Source organism: Tauraco erythrolophus, chromosome 18, assembly GCF_009769465.1.
Source record: "Tauraco erythrolophus isolate bTauEry1 chromosome 18, bTauEry1.pri, whole genome shotgun sequence".
NCBI lineage: Eukaryota > Metazoa > Chordata > Aves > Musophagiformes > Musophagidae > Tauraco > Tauraco erythrolophus.
The window spans coordinates 2,425,788-2,445,602 of NC_141482.1; the positions used below are offsets into that span (position 1 = coordinate 2,425,788).

General features: G+C 54.8%; 1 protein-coding gene across 1 annotated transcript; it reads right to left on the minus strand.

Moving 5' to 3' along the window:
- Nucleotides 1–611: 611 nt before the first annotated feature.
- On the minus strand, nucleotides 612–17,906 carry MAP1LC3A (microtubule associated protein 1 light chain 3 alpha). Its single transcript, XM_086622750.1, has 4 exons — nucleotides 17,862–17,906; nucleotides 7,407–7,462; nucleotides 1,439–1,545; nucleotides 612–917 (listed from the first exon to the last, which is right to left on the minus strand). Exons 1-4 carry the CDS (start codon nucleotides 17,899–17,901, stop codon nucleotides 755–757), a joined length of 366 nt encoding a protein of 121 aa, XP_086478876.1. The 5' UTR covers nucleotides 17,902–17,906; the 3' UTR covers nucleotides 612–754.
- Between the last annotated feature and the right edge of the window lie 1,909 nt (nucleotides 17,907–19,815).

The window sequence follows — 19,815 nt, forward strand, 5'->3', positions numbered from 1 at the left end:
AAAGTGCAATGAAGCCTGATTTGTTTACCTACAGAATACAGGAAGGATCACCCCCTCTCCCCATTCCAATCTATCCCTAAAAAAAACCCAAAACCCAAACAAAAAAAACCCATAAAATAAAATCTAAATGATATACATTATCCACAGTCCTACAGAGACGCCTACATCTACTCAGTAGCACCAAGAATCTGATATGGGTGTAATTAAAATCAATTAAAACTCGGGAGCAATGGTAACATCTGTTTGCTGCTTTTGCAGACCTCCTGCCCTTCGCTAGTGTCTCGGAGGAGAGGCGGCTCTCCCTGTGCTGGAAGCGTCCTGTCCTCTCCCCATCGCCGGCCGACCTGTCTGGCAGTAGGCTACGGACACGCGCACACGCACACAGCACAGTGAGAGCAGCTGAGGTTACACCACGGGGATGGGATGGGATGGGATGGGATGGGATGGGATGGGATGGGATGGGACGGGACGGGACGGGACGGGACGGGATGGGATGGAGCCGAGGCCCCACGCGTGCACGCGGGTGCGTGTGTGTGGAGGGAGCGGGACTAATCTACACAGACGTGAAGGGTTGTGCGAGTCCAACACACGCCACGAGCCTCTTTGGTGATGGGGTGATGGGAAGGGGAGGGAGGGAGAGGAAGGGGAGTCAGCACAGTCCCCATCTTGTGAGCCTCCGGTTGTGTTGTCTTCCAAGGCCGGGGGCCTGTGCACCACAGTTCATCCAACCTCGCCTGCCACCTCTTGGCAGGTCTCAGTAGCCAAAGGTCTCCTGGGAAGCATAGACCATGTAGAGGAAGCCATCCTCGTCCTTCTCCTGCTCGTAGATCTCCGAGATGGGAGTCGCCACGCTCACCATGCTGTGCTGGTTGACCAGCAGGAAGAAAGCCTGGGTGGGATTCAGCTGCAAGCGACGCCTGTGGGGCAAGGGCAGGAGGGCCTGGGTCAACCCACTGGGCAGTCTCTGTGACAGCAACCTCCACCTCCTCCCAGCAATGCCGTTCACGTGGGGCCATGCCTGCCGAGCTGCGACCTCTCCCACGAGCTCAGGACCTGGTATCCATGAGCCCAGCTGAGCCACTCAGGGCTCCGAGGCCTCCGGAGTCGGGACTCTGCAAAGTCCCTTTCTCCAAGTGCTGCTGGCAAGGGCAAAGCAGCTCAGATGGAAGAGGCCCCTCTGAAGGATAAAGAAGGAGATCGGAATCTCCCTCATGAGCTCATGGAGCGTCTCTAGAAGGGAGAGGTCACAGACACTAAGAACCTGCCCCACCTCGACCCTCCCAAACAGTCTGTACTACAACAGGAGGATGCTGTGGTCATCACGTCCCCGTCCCCACCCTCAGCAGCTGCCTCTGCCTCGCCCTCATCCCACCACTGTGCTCAGGGCCGGCGGCTGGCTACAGGCTCAGAGTGCCCCAGCTGGGGCCACCCCACTCACCGGATTATTTTGACCAATTCGCTCATGTTGACGTGGTCTGGGACAAGGAACTTGGTCTTGTCCAGCACCGGCAGCTGCTTCTCCCCTTTGTAGCGTTCGATGATGACCTGGGGAGAAAGTCAACGGTAGGGTCAGCCACGGTCTGCAGTGCCCCAAGCGCTGGCCTCGAGGTCACACACAAACCGGCACCAGTGGAAAAGCTGAGGTGAGGCCCCACTTTGCTTCACCCTCCCAGGAGAACAAAAAAGAAAGAGGTAGGAGTGGCCATCAGGTCGGCTGCAGACAGCTCTGCGGCAAAGAGGCATCTGTCTGCCTGAGCCAGACAGCAGAGAGCATCCGGCATGAGGGAACTGGCGCAGCACTTGCTCCGGCTAGCTGGGACACGGCAGGCTTTCGTGGATGGATCCGGGTCCCACCCCCCCTACACGCAGGAGATGTGGAAGAGGAGTGAAGTGCATTTTAACATCACTTTGAGACTGGCCAAAGCCACAGGTTTTGCTGGCTTCAGCTATGGGCTGGATTCACGGTGCGCTGCGAGAGACGCTGTCCTTCCCTTTCGCCGCCGTTCCACGTCACCCCGCTCGCTCAGGAAGAGCTGCGGGTACTGCCAAACAAGCTGTTTTTAGAAATCATGGCAAAGCCCCCGGAGGCATTCCTTCAGAAAGGGCGAGTTTGATTTTGCCAGTCCCACCCCCACGGCACCCAGACTCCAAAAAGGATTGGAAACCCATGGCCGCTTCTCCTGCGTGCCACCAGAACCATGTGGGGAGCTTCCAGGGGCTTCGGGGCACAGTGCCACCACGGGGACAGCCCAACTTCTCCTCCCCTGCAAGAGGTCTTGCTTGGCAGAGCTTTTACCACACCTACCTTCCGAAACGGCTAAATACCGATTTCTCTTGTTTTCCTGCTATTATAATTCATGAATTCCTTCCATGGAGGAGTGTCTGCTGACAGCTCCAGCTGCTGTTCTAAACCAGCTTGGAAATAACTGTACTGTTTGTATTCTAAGGAACGAGGTGGTAGGCAGTGAAAATAAGTAATGATATCACTTATAAAGCCCAATATGTTCCCAGTGCAGTGACACCCTGACTCTCACATGTCCCCAGTACCTGGTTATTTTCTCCACAGAAAGACACTTCTATGCTAATCCGTTCATTGTCCTCTCCGAGGTGAGACTGAACATTATTTTTCACTGTAAGGCAAAGCGTTCCCATAAATCATTTTCCCAAAAATACATGTGAGGCTGCAAATGCCTTTGGGCAGTGGAGGGATGGGGCAGGATGCAGAGATCGGGATCCCCAGAAGTTGGCTCTGTGGAGCCAAAAGGATCGGCGAACCTCTGGGAACATCAATTTGCCTTTCCCTTGATCATTCATTGACACACCAGCCTCTACCAGCAGCCTGTTGTACACCAAAGCCAAACCAGACACCGTTACTGGGATGCTGCAGTATCACCAGAGAGCTGGGAACATCTGATGAGCTCCAGAGGCTGCAGGGCTTATCTCAGGGCCCACCAGGATGGGCCAAGCTACATTCCAGCCAGTTCCTGGATGAGGGAGGGGTGCGAGGTGCCACGGTGAGAACTCTGCACCTAAGTGCCCTTTGAAGAACCCATCCTGGACAAAGCTCACCCAAGGCAAACCCGGGAACCTGAGGGCCAGACAAGCAGCATACGAAGGCCCCCAAGAGTCCACCAATGTAGTCTCACATTGGCCATGTCTCCTCTTTGACACTGAGCAAGAGTGCTAGAGGAAGACACCAGGGAAAGCCAAGTATTGCTCCTTTGGCCCCTTTTGCAAGATGGGGACCCGATGAAAGAAAACTTTTCTGCAACAGACTAAATCATGCATCGAGATGCCCCTTACCAACCGGCTAACGTCCCCTCCTCCCTGCAGGAGGAGGGCAGAGGAAGGACAAAGACAAGCAGCACCATCCTACTGTATTTAATGTGAGCCTTACTTGGACAGAGGAGTATTTTGGCTACAGGGAGATGAACAGTCTCAAGGGGCTGGATGCTCACAACAGCCACATCCAGGGATGCTGCTCTGGCCACTGAGAAACCCGGAGGCAACCGCAGGACCTCGAGTTTTTAACAGCAGTTTGCACAAGGGGGCAGCTGCACAGCAACTGCTTGTGCATATGCCGTTACATGCAGACAGGGCCCTGCACGCCCCGGTTATGCCTCACTTCTCACTTACACCTAGCAGGAACAGAGGCAGGCATCTCTCATTACCAGCCAGTCCATCCCACAAAGAAAAACCCTCTCAATTAGCCCAAGAACGGGCCGAGGAGGATGTCCTGGCCGTTAAAGCAGCAGCTGCCTTGTGCCCTGAGCAGACAGCGAGCCTGTCATGTACAACAGCTTCAAGAGTTTCTGTTTCCAGAACATGAGCTATTTGGGTAACCAGCTACGGGAACAGGTGGCCAATGGAAAAAACGTTCTTGTCTACCTTTGGAGGGCACTGCATGATCAAATGCTAATATTACATCCCTGTGGCCACAGGGCTTGTACATGAAGCCACCTCCCCTTCCGTATCCTCTTCCAAGCTGCTGCCTCAGGCCGGGGGTGTTCCTCAGTGTGGGACACCTGCTCCTGCAGCAGGAACTCACTGCAGATCTTCCTGCAGAAAAACCATGAGCTGGGCACAGGTGGAAAGGCTTAGGGCAGAGCCTGGGGTCCTGGTCCCATCACAGAGGGGGCCTTGGGCAGCATTTATAAACTCAACCCTTGCTCTGGGCCAGTCTGAAGAGGTGGAAAGGGACTGTGGTAGGGAATGGGGCCAGACCTGGCAGCCCAACAGAGGCAAGGCTGCCACCGCTCCATGCCCCCAGGTCCAACCAGCAGCAAGGCTGAGAACGTACTCCCAGGAGGCACACGGGCTCAAATGCATGTACGTAACACATACGTACCTATACACACGGCCAGCCAGAGAGCAACAGAGACATGCAGAGCACTCACACGAACACAGACAGCACCAACGGCCTCATCCTGCCCCCCTCCGGCTGAGCAGGGAAGAGGTCCCTTAATGGGAACATATACAGTAACCCCTCTCAGTCCAAAAGGTGCTCTGGTGTTGATCCACCTTGGGTCCTGCCAGCCCTGGACACTGGGTCTGCAGCTCCCTGGAACAGCCCTCGCAGGAGCCCGGAGAAGCTTCTCCATTGCTCCAAGCCCATAATTTGGGTTTCTGTCCACCACTGTGCCGGGGCAGGGCGCTATTTGGGCTCCCTCACCTGCCACTGCCTCTCCATGCCCCTGTGTGGGTGTGCAGATGAGCTTTTCATCACATAACCCAGCAGAGACCTCTCTGCATGGCCCAAACACACCCTTGGCCTCCTCCACCAGCAAGAGGTGGTTCTCCCCATACCACCCTCTGCAGCAGTGCAGCCCGTGCCTCACTATGCCTTGCTGAATTTAGCATGACAGTGCTCTGGGACATGGTTTGCTCCTGTTGCTGTCCAGCACAAGCTGTTCCCCACTGATTTTGGACTCTCCAAGGCTCACCAGAGCTGGCTTAAAGCTTGCGGCTGCTCCTCAACAGGCTCCAGTCCTCCCCCAGGCTCCAGAAAGCGAGCACAGGGGCCGACAGCAGGCAAAGGCAATGGGCAGGCATGAACTCAGTCTATCCTCCGACAGGGCAGAAGATGATTTCTAAAGCATCTGCTGAGGCTGTGGATGGAGGTCACAGCGAGCAGAAGTTTTCTGCTTTCTCTGAGCGCCCGAGGAGGAGCCGCCCTGCCGCTGCTGGCCAGGGGAGCTGGAGGCTCCTTCCCAGTGGAGCTACACGTGAGCAGCACCTCCTGCCAACACAGCCGTGTTCTCAGGAAGAGCTGTGCATTCCTCTGGTCAGCACTTTTAGCCATGGAAGGGCAGCCGGCTTTGGGGAATGCCGAGACAGCAAAGGAGCCCCTGGCATGAGGTGGATAGGGAAACACTGGGGAGCCCCGACCTCCTCCTGTCTCCTCACTACACGTGCTAGTGAGGTGTCCTGGGACGTGATTTCCCTTCAAACACAAGCAGAGACCTCCATGCCTCAGGCAGAGACCAGGTTACCTACTCCTGTGTCTCAGACATAGACCACCAGCTCTCTCCCCACGCAGTTCTCCCGTCTTTACGCAGCACAGCCCCTTCCTCAGCCCCCTCTGGAAGTACTCTCATGGAAACAGGAGAGAAATGCCTTTTCCTGGGCACAAAGCTGTGCCGTGCCCTCTGCAAACGCTCCTGACCACCTGTCAAAGCAGAAGGGGACTTGCCCAGGGGCTCTGCGTGGAAACTGGAGATGCGAGCAGAGGGCAGCAGCTGCAGCACAGCTCACTGTGACTTCTGCCAGCAACGAGGGTGCCATCTGGGCTACCTTCTCCCTAACTCCCCCTGGGCTCTGGGCTCAAACCCCTTTGCTCATTCCGAGAGCCTCTCAAGGGAAGCCAGTCACTCGAGAAGGACAGCTCAGGCCTTTCCCAGAAGACCAAGACCCTCCTGCGGCCGGTCTGCTGCACTGTGCTGCTTGGAGCCACAGCTGTCCCCCACCGTGCTCCGCTCCGCGATACGAGGCTTTGTGCACAGCGACTTGCAGGAACTTTGCTGTGTGAAAGAACAGAGACAGCATCAAACTTGGTGTCAGGGTCCAACTGGGACCAGGCCTGGAGAGATACCAATGACACAGCCACAGCTGGAACCCCCAAGGCCTTCAACACCCATTTCTCCTCCTGATTGTTTCTACTGCTCCAGCAAAACCTGCCTTCTCCTGGGGCATGTGTTGTTTGACCCCAACTCAAAGAGCACGCCAGCCATGGAAACTCTCCCAGCACGTTTCAGTAACGCTGGTAAAATTGTGCATGTGGCTGCAGAGCTCTGGCTGCTTCTGTCCATTTCCCAGGCAACACACATTTGTGTACAGGCACTCGACATATGCACGTGTGTATGTTTTACGTACAACTTCTTTCTAACCTGTCCTTGCTAGAGCCTCAAAGCACCGTAATTAGCTCTGCCACAGCTCCAGAGGGATGCAGAGCCAGCCTAATGCCATGAAAACCACGTCAAAAGCAGCGGTCAATAAACAGGGAGATGATACGGCGCACTGGTGTTAGTGCTGCAAGGGGCAAGCCCTGCTCTGCCCAGCTGACAACACGTGGACACCGCAGTGGTGAGGGAAGAGAAGGAACAAAAAGAATTCTTTGTGCTAGAGGATACTGTGCTAAAATCAAAAGAAGAGCGAGGCAGGAATGGACCAGTATGTGCCAAGAGCAGTTTGAGACATTAAGCCTCGAACGGGTAAATACTGAGAGACTGTATGCAACGTTAGGACAAGGCTGATGTTCACTCACCACTGAGAGCGAGCTGAACTAGAAACACATCCCATTTTTTGGTCATACATGCTCTGGTATCACAAATACTAACTCAAGCAAGCCCCAAGTAAGATTATTTCTCCAAGTTCTCCATCTTCTCAGGAAGAGAATCAAAAGCCCACTCAGCCAAAGAGCAAGAGAGCATATTAGGTCTGACATGGGCAGGAGGAACTGGAGGCAACAGGAAGCACGGAATGGGTGTGCCGTTTGGCTGCGGTATGAACGATCCTAACAGAGTGTCTTTGCTTTCAATACAGCGCAGATCATCTCACATAGCTTTCTCCGGGCAGATGCAGAGAAATCCTTACCAGGTTATCCAGGAAAAGTCAGGTAGCTACTGCAATGAGGAAAAAAAAGGCAATTAAGGAGATTTCTCCTGCTGCACGAGCCTGAAATTAGATTTCAGATCAAATCAGTTCCTTGCCTCTAGGGTAGGCATAAAGCTGAGGAGAAGGACTGGTGAAACGCAGTCTGCTCCTAAGCAGCTGGCATGAACAAGGAACTGGGGGCTTATGGAGAGCGTCCTGTGCTGATTCTGGGGAGCAAAGTTCTGTAACCTCTGTGGCTGGCTGGGGGAGGCCGTCCCAGCACAGAGGGGTCACGAGAACAAAGTCTGACTTACCGGGATTTTGTTCGGATGCTGCTCTCGGATCTGCTGTACTTCTTTACAACGATCCGCTGGAAAGAAAGAAGTAAAGAAACCAGTTAGAAACACCTGGCTGTGCTGGTTGAGGCAAAAAGGAGGTAACGACCCCGCAAGCCACAAACTGACAAAGAGGGGCACTGCGAAAGCAACGCGGGCCTTTTCTGAACGTTCTGCAGCCGTGAGATGGTCAGCCAGATGTCAGCTTCAGTGGTAACCCTTCCTGGCTTCCCACCGCCCCATCACCCCCCAGGGCAGGGACAGGTTACCCTTCCTGGCAAAACTGGGAAACACACTTCCAAATGACTTACACGAGACCATAAGGATGACAAAACTGTGTTCCTAAACCTACTTTAAGCAAACGTAGCTCACGACCACCAGTGTCGGGCAGCAGCAGAGCTGTAGGGTTTCAGCCTCTCTGTCTCCTGGCTGCTTCCCCAAGGAGATGATTCTCCAAGTGGGGCTGGGTTTTAGCCATTTCCTTCTGCCCGCTGCGCGCTTCCAAGCGCTCTCTGGCACAGTGCTCAGCCCAAAGGCGGTGCGCCTTGCCAAGGAGGGCTCCGTCAGTATCACAGGTCGACACAGTAGCTACAACAGCTATTGGCCTGACAAAGTATTTCTAAACCTCAGGAAGGTGGAAACAGGAAGAAAAACTTAACCAAGGAGACGACTCACGTACTAAATGATTTTTTTCTGCAGCTGTTCTCACGCTTTCTAACCCATTTTCCTCCAGAGTTCATGTTCAATGACACATGCAACAGGCAGCATGTAAAAGCTTGTGTGCTCTTCAGGCTTACTGGAGAGATTCAATGCCCCATCACCACTTTACCAGAGGACCTTCCACAGTTCAGAGGGGCAGAACTTGTACCAGGGCCACACTTGTACAGGAGCAACGTGTGCGTGTGCTCCTCCTGGGACACTACGGACCTACGCTCCTCCTTGTATGACCACTACTCTGCAACAGCCCATCTGAAGTGTCCGGGGAAGCAGCTTCCTGGATCACAGTAGGTAAGCTGGGAAGTGAAGGCCAACGACTAAGGACTGCCTAGGAACGCAAGATCTGGGCATCGCGGGATCCGCCACGGGACCACCCCGCGCACAGGCGCCTGTGCAGCACCTCTCCAACCCCAACTCCCCTCACCTGCTTCACGCGGCCCCCGTTTCTCACAACCCACCACCATCATGGGCAGGACAAGTGTTTGAGGGTGTTTTCATCCCCCCAAACGCTGAGCATTGCTCCCCCAACCACTCAATAAAACCTTATCGCTCATTAACTGAATTTGGCTAGATACTACTTAGGGAAGAGACTGGAGTTTCTTTAGAGGCCACAAGACTACAAAATCACTAGATTACCGAAGCTTTTGGGCACCATTTCTGTCTCCTCTGAGAGGAAAATAGCCCTTTGCAAGGAATTGCTGGACCTTTCTTCTGTAGGACTCCATGGGCTAGCAAGACAGAGCAAGATCGTTTGGATTTAATGGAAAATTTGGGCATATTTATTTTGGGTTTCATGACTGCAGATGCAGTTCCTCAGCAGTACAGATTTAATAATTCATCTGATGCATAAATTTGACATTTTAGGTCTCCCCCAGAGAGTGTAGCTTTTCCACAAAATTAAAACATTATTTATTTCAAACCAGTGAAAATCCACTTCTGCTTAACATGAGCCCAGCTCTTCAGGAGCAGCCTCCCACGTTCACAGGGTGTGTAAGCCAGGTACCACGAGCTGGCTCTAAAGATCGAATCATAGCTCTGATGCAGACATTTCGCCAAAGTCTTGCAAAAGTCTTCTTGCAAAGTCTTGGTGGACTTGGTAGTGCTACGAATGCTGGACTCGATCTTAAGGGTCTTTCCAACCTAAATGACTCTATGATTCGATGTTTCCTTTTCACCCTACCCAATGCTCCAGGGCACCCAGTTATCCTTGTGAAACACGACAATTTTCCCTGAGGTCCCACTCAGCAGAGAGTCACGCAGAACTCAGCGCCGCACGTGATGCTGGTGCAGCAATGCCTCTTCAGGAACGCTGAAGGACACGGTGACGAGAAGCACCTGGCACACGCAAGCACCCAAGGCACAGCACCCAGCCCGAGCAGGCAGCCAGGAGCGCGTGCCCCGGTTCTGCAGAGCCCCGCTCCCGCGTGTTCGCTGTGTGCAACCTTCCCAGGACAGAGCATCCGAAAGGCTGGAGATCCGGAGCAGGAGCGGACAACACTCATCGGCGTAAACCCTTCAGGCAGCTTGACTGCCATCAGCTCAGACTTGCTGGGCACTAACAGAGCCTGCAGAAGCCGTGTGTCCTCACAGCTAGCTAGTTTTTCCAGCTTCAGTATCCACCCTATCCTGCATCTCTCCATACTACCAGATGGCCACGTGGATGAACTTCCTAGACATCCTGCGTTTCCCTGTAGGGGCACAGAACTGTGTGCACAGGAAGCCCCAACAACGCAGGTAATTAGGAGAAGCAATTTGCCGAAGGCAAATTTGCAGCCTTTGCGTGTTACAATGGCTCCTAACGTAGACAATCTCAGAGCACCCAACCAGTCCGGGCTGCGCGTGCCAAAGGACAGTCACACGCTGACACCCCTTCCTGCTCCCTGGAAGCACCACCAACTCCAGCCCAACGCTGGCAGCCAACACCACCTTCGCCTCCCCAGAGGAGTCAGAAAGGCCAACTGCCCACCCCACTGAAAAAGATGCCACACAGCGAATAAAATGGTACGTCATCCATCCAGCTACACGTCAGTCTGAGGGTTCCATCCGTTGTCCCCCGCGGGGCGCAGACTGCAGGAGCCTCAGACACAGGCAGGCCAGGCTGCTGCTCAGCACGTTCCTGCCAGGTCTTGCTGCCTCCACGCTCAGCAGGAATTAAGGGCACAAGCCACCAGTGATAAAGCTCTCAACCAGCCTCGAGTCTGATGGACCATAGTGGCAGCTCCCTTGTCCCAGTTTTTAGGACCCGGACCTGCTCCTTCTGGTCAGATGGCCCCAGGGCTTTTGCAGCCTTTCTAATCTCAGAGGACTCTGGAGGAGGTGGCTGATTGGCACAATGCAATGACAGTAGGTGCTGCTTTGCTCCAGGGGCTGCTGGATCCCTTCAGCAGGTACGTGTGACTGCAACTACAAGCACCCAAAGCACCGCGCTTCTTCCTCTGCCCAGCAGATGCCCATTCAGGAAGGCAGGTGGGAGCAACCCCACCCAAGCTGTTCAGGTGCCTGAAGATTCAGGCAGAAGTTTCTAGGACATCTGAAGCTCTGCTAAGGAGCACACTCAGTCCCATCATAGCCTTGGAGATCCAACCAAGCAGGCTTGGAAATGAGGAGAAGCCATCCCACATCAAACCCCGCACAAGGGTAATTTCCGTTGCACAACAGCTCAGGTGCTAGAGACCTCCTGCAAGAAATAGGTGATGGTCACCCACACCTTCCTCAGCCTGGACTGGGAGCTAGAGGTTGATCCCAGGTCTCATAAAAGAGTCTTCGACATCACATAGCAAGGGATGGCTGTAAATACCACCTTTAATTTAATGTTTTGTACTCTAAGTCACAGGAATAAAGAGAAAACCATTAATGGGCACTTGAGACACAGCTGCAGATGCCAGCCTAGCACCCAAGCTCACACCACGTCCCAGTACCCGAGCTCGCACCATGTCCTAGCATCTGAGTTTACACCGCGTCCCAGCACCCGAGCTCGCACCACGTACGGCACCGCCGTCAGCTCCGCTCCCTCCACCAGCACTGTCTGCACACTCACATTTCACACACGACAGCTCTGATTTTACAAGCCGACCTCGATTAGCACAGCTGTAATTTGGGAAAGCTGCAGGAGGAGGTTCCGACTTCCCCCTTTCCTGCATCCCCTGGCTCCAGTTAACCGCCTGCAGGTAAAGCGAACCAGGACTGTTTACACATCCCAGTCCGTACCTACACTGCAAGGAGAAGCAAAGCACCGACCACCACGTCGGCTTTCGGCAGCTCAGAGACCCCGAGCAAGAGCGATGGCGGCGCTCCGGCCAGCTGGTCTTTTGAAGGAGCTGAGCAAAGATGAAGGAACTGCACAGAGAGGGAACGGCAGCGTCTCTGCTCCCCAGCGCGGGCACTGCACATCTGCCCCGCGGGAAGCCGGGCTTCTCCCCAGTGCCAGGACGTGAGAGCTCAGGAGGGCAGCAAGATAAAAACCCCGCGCTTTTTATTGGTTATTCCTAGCAAAATCTCACAGCTAGGGCCTCCTGAAGGACCGCAGTATTTCTGGTACTTCGCATATGCAGGAAAGCTGCCTCCTTCTCCTCCAACTGCTGTTTCAACTGTTAAGTACCAACAGCAAAGCCTGCAAATTGCCCAAAACACCAAAATCTCAGCTGTCTTCTTGACTGAGGTCCTTCCCAAGCTGTTCTCCCAAAGATGTGGGCACACGATGCATCCCATGGCAATGCAGGACAAGATCATGATGATGATTAAGGAGAACAGCAGAAAATTTTAAGCCAGACTTTCCGAGCGTTGACTTTTTTCATCAGCAGTGCCCAGGAACCCTGGCTACGGGAGACAGGTCTGTGCTGTGCAGGACAAAAGGACAGCCCTGGATGGAAAAGAAGTTCATCAGACAAAAGATACAGATGGTGGAACAGAAGGAAAACACATGGCAAGTTCGCCAACAGTGCAGTTGCATCAGGGACAGCATTTTTCAGGAGACACCAGACAAATACTGGCCATGTCCTGGTGCTGCCCCGGGACAGTGGATGGACTCTCCAGCCAGCCCTGCTGCCTGTGACCAACAGGAATGCTGTTAAGACAACATCATTAAGAAAAAACACCACCCGGAAACGTCATCAACATGCTACCAGGTCAACTGCTCCTGAGCTGAGCAAGAGGTGCGTACAGAAAGCGAAGCAGAGCAGAAATTCAGCCATGAGCTACTGCCTCTCCCTGTGGTCCAACGTCCCATGGCTCTGGGTGCAGCTGCCCATGGCACGAAGGGAGCGCGCAGACATCCCTGCCACGCGCAGCAGGCCGCCAGCCTTGAGGCTTTCCCACGGCCATCCACAAGACATTCCGCCAGCCAGCTTGGGGGTGGATCTGCCTCGGGTCTGAAGCAGATGCAAAAATGAACATGCCTCTTCAAGAAGCTGCTGTGGTCAGTTCCAGGGCAGAGGGTTGCTAGAACGTGTTCCTCTCTCCAAGAGATTTTCTGCAAGGAGAGGAGGAATTGGATGGTTTGAAGGGTATGTCTGGGAGGAGCTGGCAACTGCTGAAGACACGGGCAAGTTAGGGAGGTCATTCCAGAGGAATGTCAATAAATATTTTTGTAATATCACACCACCCTAAGGCCAGACACCTCTAACCACCAGGAATACACCCCGTCTATGTGTCATGGCCCACACAGCTGACCTGACCTGTCCCTGCCCAATGCCGGAGAGCTCGCTCCCAGGCCAGCGGCACTGCAGGAGGAGCAAGGGGAGACTCCCACAACCAGGCAAGGAGGGCAGAGCTCTGGGAAAAGCTGTCCTCACTACTAAGAAAGGGTGGTTGTCCCAGACTACGTAGGACAACCGTGCTGCAGAAACTTGGCAGTGATTCTGATTGTTGGTCATATTTTACTTCTTCTGTCTGCAAAGCCGGAGGGCTCTGGACAGGACGAATGACACAGGACCAAAACTACACCGTTTTGAACTTACTGCCTGATAGAAAGTGTGTCTCTGCAACGTGCTGTAGGTAGAGCCTGATGCTCCACTGTCACAGGAAGGTTTTGCCAACATGAGCGTGGAGCAACTGATCTGCATGACTATCCGTTTCGTTGCTACAGCTTCATTACAACATGTGTCACATCTGGAAGGGTTTTTGAATGCCTAGCTCCTGAAGCCCTGTGATCGCAGAAAGATCTCAGCAGTCTTGGTCATTTTCACAAGTTCCCAATCTTCCTGGCTCCAGAGTAAAGGTTGAAAAAGGATTTTAAAAGACAAACAGGAATAACCTTTGTTTTTTTTAGCAGTTTCAAAATTTGACTGAGTATGATTTTAAGTCTGGCTCCAGGAATGAGTATTTTTATCTGGCAAATCCATGGTGACCAACGCAACTGTGAAGTCTAAATTCACGTTAAGATGCTTGTTCTCTGGTTGCATGGTACCATGTCACCCCTGCCGTGGGCCACGCGGGACGAGCACTGGACCTCTGTCATTTGAACAGCTTAGAACAGGGCTCCCAACTCACTGCACCTCCTGAGCATGGGGGGCAAGCGGGCAATACCTGCTGTGCCACATCTGGATGGCATACGGAGTATGTACACCAGAGTTCCAGATAAGGAACTGGGTTTTTGTGGCCAATGTTTAATCACAGTTTCATTAGCCTTGGAAAAAGAACAGCCCGTTCCCTGCGCACGAGCCGTCAGGAGGCTGGTCCTGCAAGGGCTTCCCTCTGGCTGTTGTCTGACCTCTTCTTCCATCTTGACAACCTTCCCAATTACAAGCCTCCAAGACAGCAGGAACGCACTCAGATTTCTAAGAACTACTCAGGACACTTGGAATTGCTCAATCAAAGAACTGGCGCTCCCGCCAGAACTGTGTTTTACTGCAGAACGCCACACACGTGCGGGCACAGAGACTTTGCACAGCCCGGGTCATGGCTATTTGTGCACAAACATGCCTGGACGCGCGCGGATTTGCAGGGCCTGTTTGGGGAGACGTGCCAGACACAAGAGTCTTGAACTTATTCCTTCATTTTCCCTCACAGCCTATTTCCAAACAGCCTTCTGAAGACAAAAGGCAGCAAACAACTGCAGGACCACAGAGTCAGAGGTGTTTACACACCACAGGTCGGCCGCAGAATGTCGCACGAGCAGGGTGACACACCAGAAGACCTCCTGAGCGCCTCTCCTGGCCGCGATCCCCACTGGGGCTGACCCAGGGAGGAACACAGAGGCCAAGGGAGATGACTTGGATGCGGCTCACGGCTACTCGATGACAGAGGCAGCAAGAGTCTACCAGTCTGACAGCTCCTCGATGCATCCCTCTCCACCCTTCTGGCTCAAGGGGACATCTCAAGTTTTCGTAGTGAAGAAAGTATTGAGTAACTAACAAAGGACATGCAGGTTTTATTATTCCTGGCTGGCAGTCAGGATGTTCTGTTATATAAAAGAATAATAATAATAATAAAAAAATCAATATTTGTGGTCTACATATCTAGCTGGCATTTGTTCTGGATGTTTGTTCAGTGCTTCTTGTACCAACATTCTCTTCAATGCTGATAATTAACCCCACACCAAATCGTGTCGCAGAACGTCCTCGGTAACCGGATGCAGGCAGCGAAGCCGCAGCGTCCAACCGCAGCCTCACCGCACGGAATCCCCGCTCTGAAAGCACCGCTGCCAGAGCACCAACACCCCGAGCACCCACGGTGAGGGCAAGCTGACTCACTGACCAACCTCAGATCAAGATCAAGGCGCTTTTCCAAGGAAAACCGTTATGCCAAGCACAGGATGGTGCGCGAGACAGCCAGTTCATCCACTGTTGATCTTTCAACCGGCACAAGCATGGCTGACCTACACTAGTCCCCAGAGAAGGACACGCTTCATTTTCCCCAGAGCCAAGAGGAGAGGGAATTCAGGTCCACACGCTGCCTCTGTCTACCGCTGCCTCTCCTCTGAAGAGACGCGGCTTCCCAGAAGTAAAGGTGGATCTCCCAGAGGTCTGAACCTGGGATGGGAATACTCAGTCCAGAAAGGCTGAGGTCAAACCTCTGTGTTTCTCACCTAGCCAGGGGCTCCAGCTGACCATCAGGACACACATGGATGGGACTTACTGCAGAGCACCTCCGTTTCATCAGGATGCCGTGGCACGAGGCCAACTCGCTTTCCATCAGCCGAGCAGTCTGGATTTAAGGTCCGAGTCCGTAGCCACGCCGGCTACGCACGGCACTGAAAACAAAGCCTGAAGCTGCTGGCACCTTCGCCACAGCAGAGCCGCCCACTCACAACAAGCCCTTCGAGGGCAGCGGGAGGCCCGCGCGCTGCCCAGCACTCCGCAGGGCCCGCAGCGGCGGCGTCAGGCTGCCACACGCTCTCGCCACAGCCAGGACACCCTGTTCCTTCGACACAGACCACAGCTTTGTTCTGGGAATTGTTTTGGACTCCTACAATGGATCTGACTACACAGAAGACAGCGGCCTCAGCACCCACAGACGGGTTCAGCACACGAAAGCAGAGGGTTACTGCCAGATTTCACCCAGACCAAAGCAGATCTGCTCAGACGTGCCAAGGACCAGACCAGGTGGCAGAGCACCACCCTCTCACCACTAATGGCACATCAGATCACAGGAGAAGTTGGCGCTTGGTGCCCTCAACACACCTTGGCTCCAACCCCTGGCATTTCCCAGCCAGCCCTTTTTTCAAGTCCTCAACAACGATGAATAGAAACCCAGAAATTTTATTCAGGATACACCCAAGACAAAGCAGATGAACAAGAAGAAGAAATTCATGGAAAAACAAATCTCAAAAGTATAAGAAGAGGGAACACATGCATCGAGGAAAGCAAGATCTTCAGCAAGGGGTGGCAGACCAAGACCTAAGCGAGCCACTTGCCGTGAAACTGGAGCCTGGGTGTCTTTTGTAAACAGTCATACTGCTGACTCTCTCTTTTCTCTGTTTTTTTGGAACCGTTCCACCGCTACAAAGGTTTGAAGCCTTACAAATTAAGCCATTCTGAAGGCACAGCGTCGCTGGCGATGTTTTCCATCAGCCCTCTCCAACTGCATTGTAAACAATCGCTTCCTGCTCCTGTTGTGTAATGAGTCCAAGACAAAAACAAGTTCTATTTACTTTCTCCAACCCAGCAATCCCAGCCCTGACCCAGAGCAACTGCGTGGGCTGCCAGGCCTCCTCCTCCTTCCCCTCCTCCTGGCATGGCTCTGCGGACCAGTCAGCTGAGAGAGCAAAAGGGCAGAGGAAAGTACGCAGAAACAAGGGGCACTTGCAGTTGCTGGCACCAAACTCCCTCGCCCCCCTCCTTCCCTCCTGGGCTATTTTAATCCCGCTTTCTTTCAACTCCTCTGAGCCTCGGAGTTTGTTTTCCTCTGGCTCAGACAAACTCTGAGCAATCTGCGAAGGCAAACCAGACTCCTCCTGACCACAATAAGCTGAATCCCACCAGTTTACACAGTAGGTAGTTTACTAAAGGTTTGATTTAGGACTTCGCCGCTTTTAAAAGGCAGCCTAGGAGCACACAGCGAGGTGCCCAGCAAGTATCCCAGGGCACCAGACTTGATTTTACTCGTTTGTGCACGTTGGCTCGGCTCAGCCGCTGTGGCAGGAGAAGGCTGGGCACGCACTCAAGGCCGGAAGGGTTGCGCCAATAAATAACCAAATATTTACAGTTTCTAAGAGAGCAGCGAGGAGCTGGATCAGCAGTTCAGTAGGAAAAAGCTCCAATTTTAAAACTTACCCAGGAAACACACCCTCACCTGCGTTGGGACAGTATCCGACACAAGATGAGGCCTTGTTTGGCCGGAATACACTGATCTCAGCGTTACTGGGGCAGTAAAGCTCAACCAACACCCCCCTCGGGACGTGACCTGCCAGAAACACGCACCGTTCCCAACGCCAGCTGGCAAAGGTCAGGAGAAACAGCAGCTGATGTTTCATCTGATTTCACTATCAGCTCTGGCAACCAAAGCTGGCACCTTCTACGGCAACCTCCTTGCCGTGTGAGTTTGCCCACCGTGCACACGTAACAAAGGGACGGGTATGATGGGAGCATCGAGTCTTCTGCATCTCGAGAACAATGGGAGAGGGTGTATCAAGTTCGTGGAACAACGCTAACTCCAGCGCTAACGAGACAGGGGGATGGACGGTAATTTTTGGAGAGGTCATTGTGCTCTGACAGTCCATAACGACCGGACTGGAGGCAGGAGCGAAACAAACATTCACCTCTCGACTGCTGCCCCCGCCCAGCAGATTCCAGAGCCCCTTGGAGCCGCCATCCCACCGCGGTCACCCCGGTTCCTGGACGGGCACACCGGCAGAGGAGGGCGGTGGCTCAGGGAACGCCGCACCGGGCCCCGCTGCGCCCCGCTCCAGCCGTGCTCGTCCCGGAATAACGTTTGTTATTCCGTGATCAACAAACGAACGGAGCGCCCCGCCCCCCCGTCGAGGGCTCACAACCGGCGCCGGTACCGAGCACACACGTAAACACGTCGGTAAACGGGAACGCCGCTCACGGGGCGCGGCGAGAGGCTCCCAGCGCCCCCCCGGTGCGGGGGTCGGCGCCCCGCCGCGCTGCCGGCCGGGATGACATCACCGCGCGGCGGCTGCGGCACCGCCGCCCCCCCGGCCCCCTCCCTTCCCGCGGCCGAGCCTCCGGCCGCCCCGCGGCACGGGGGACGGGGGGGTCACCCCGAAGGTCGGCACGGCGGGGAGGGCGCGGGGACCCCCCACCCCACCCCGCTCACCGAAGGTGCGGCGCTGCTTGAAGGGCCGGTCCGAGGGCATGGCGGCCGGGGGGGGGGCGGCGGGCCGGGCCGGGCCGGGGCGCGGGTGCCGGCGGGCGGCTCCGTCTGGCGGCGCGGCCTGCGCTGGGGCTGCGGCGGAGCGCGCCGGTGACGTCACCGCGGCACGCCCGGAGGGGGCGGGGCTTGGCGGGCGCGGGGGGAGGGGGCGGGGCCCGCCCCGCCCGGGGCGGCGGGAGCTGCTGCCCGGAGCCGGGAGCGCGTTCGAGCGCGGCGGCTCCGCGGGGCACCGCGCAGCTCGCGGCCGCCCCTCCCCTCCCTCCGCCCCGCCGTCGCTTCCCCGCAGGCGGGTGTTTTCCCGTCCAGCAGCACGCGGCTGCGGCGGCCCCTGAGCTGTGATCAGGAGAGAGGCGGCGGCGGGAAGGTCGGTACCGAATGCCATGACGAGACGTAACGGTTTATTCCGGTTTATCCCCGGTTTATCCCGAGGCTGACCCCGGCAGCAGCGCTGCTCCGGCCGGAGGGCACGAGCGGAGCCCTGGAACGGCAGCAGGAGGGCACGGGGGCGGCGATCTCCGGAGGTGGGTGAAGGACAGAGTGGTTGGTGGCGGCCCCAGCGCCCAGCGGCTTCTCCTGGAGAAACTCAACCGTCTTCCCGGCATCACCGGGGATTTTTCATTTAATTTTTCCATTAAAAAAAATGAGCAGCAGCTGGCGAGACACCCACCCCTGTAACAGACCCCAGCAGTAAAGGTCCATGACATCAGTGCTGTGCACAGGCCAAGAACAGCACCCAGGGAGCAAAGGCACGAACTGCGTTAACCGTGCTGGGGACTTATTCCCAATATTTCCACCTCTTGCACCAGCAGCTTGCTCTCGCTCCTCACCCATGGCACAGGATCCGGAACATGGGAGTCATGAGTCCATTTAGGAAAAACGCGCTTGTAGAGGTTCAGCAGCACTGTGTCCTGGGACTTTAGCTGTCCACCAGAGTGGCACTTGATGTGACCGTGGGTGCCTCGACAGAGAGCAGAAAAGGCCATGAGCTGCCTCTCCTGCCCAGGAGGACCACATCCTGCCCAGCCTCACAGAGACAAATACCAAATCAAACCTGCCTAACGGCTCCTGATGCGTCCTCTACGCCCCCATTTTGTCCTCAGCTCCACCAGCTCAAACCCCATCACATCCTCTAGAGACCAAAACACAAAATGCACGTAAAAACGGGCTTTGCTGCGCCAACACAAAGCTCCTGTTGGCAAACGCGGCTGCTGCCAGGCTGGTGGGACGGGGAGCACCATGCAGGGATAATCACAGAATCACAGAATGTCAGGGATTGGGAGGGACCTCAAAGGATCATCTAGTCCAATCCCCCTGCCAGAGCAGGACCACCTAGATCAGATCACACAAGAACGCATCCAGGCGGGTTTGGAACATGTCCAGAGAAGGAGACTCCACAAGCTCTCTGGGCAGCCTGTCCCAGTGTTCTGTTACCCTTACTGGGAAGAAGTTCTTCCTCATGTTTAAGAGGAACCTCCTATGTTCCAGCTTAGATCTATTTCCCCTTGTCCTATCATTGGATGCCAGTGAGAAGAGCCTGGCTCCATCCTCATGGCAGTCACCCTTTCCATATTTATAAGTATTAATGAGGTCCCTCCTCAGTCTCCTCTTCTCCAAGCTAAAGAGACCCAGCTCCCTCAGCCTTTCCTCATCAGGGAGATGCTCCACTCCCTTCATCATCTTTGTGGCCCTGCGCTGGACTCTCTCCAGCAGTTCCTTGTCCTTCTTGCACTGAGGGGCCCAGAACTGGACACAATATTCCAGATGCGGCCTCAGCAGGGCAGAGTAGAGGGGGAGGAGAACCTCTCTCCACCTACTCACCACACCCCTTCTAATAATAATCGGTTAGCTGCAATTCCCACGGCTACCTCCGTCATTTCTCAACTAACCAGTCTGTTGT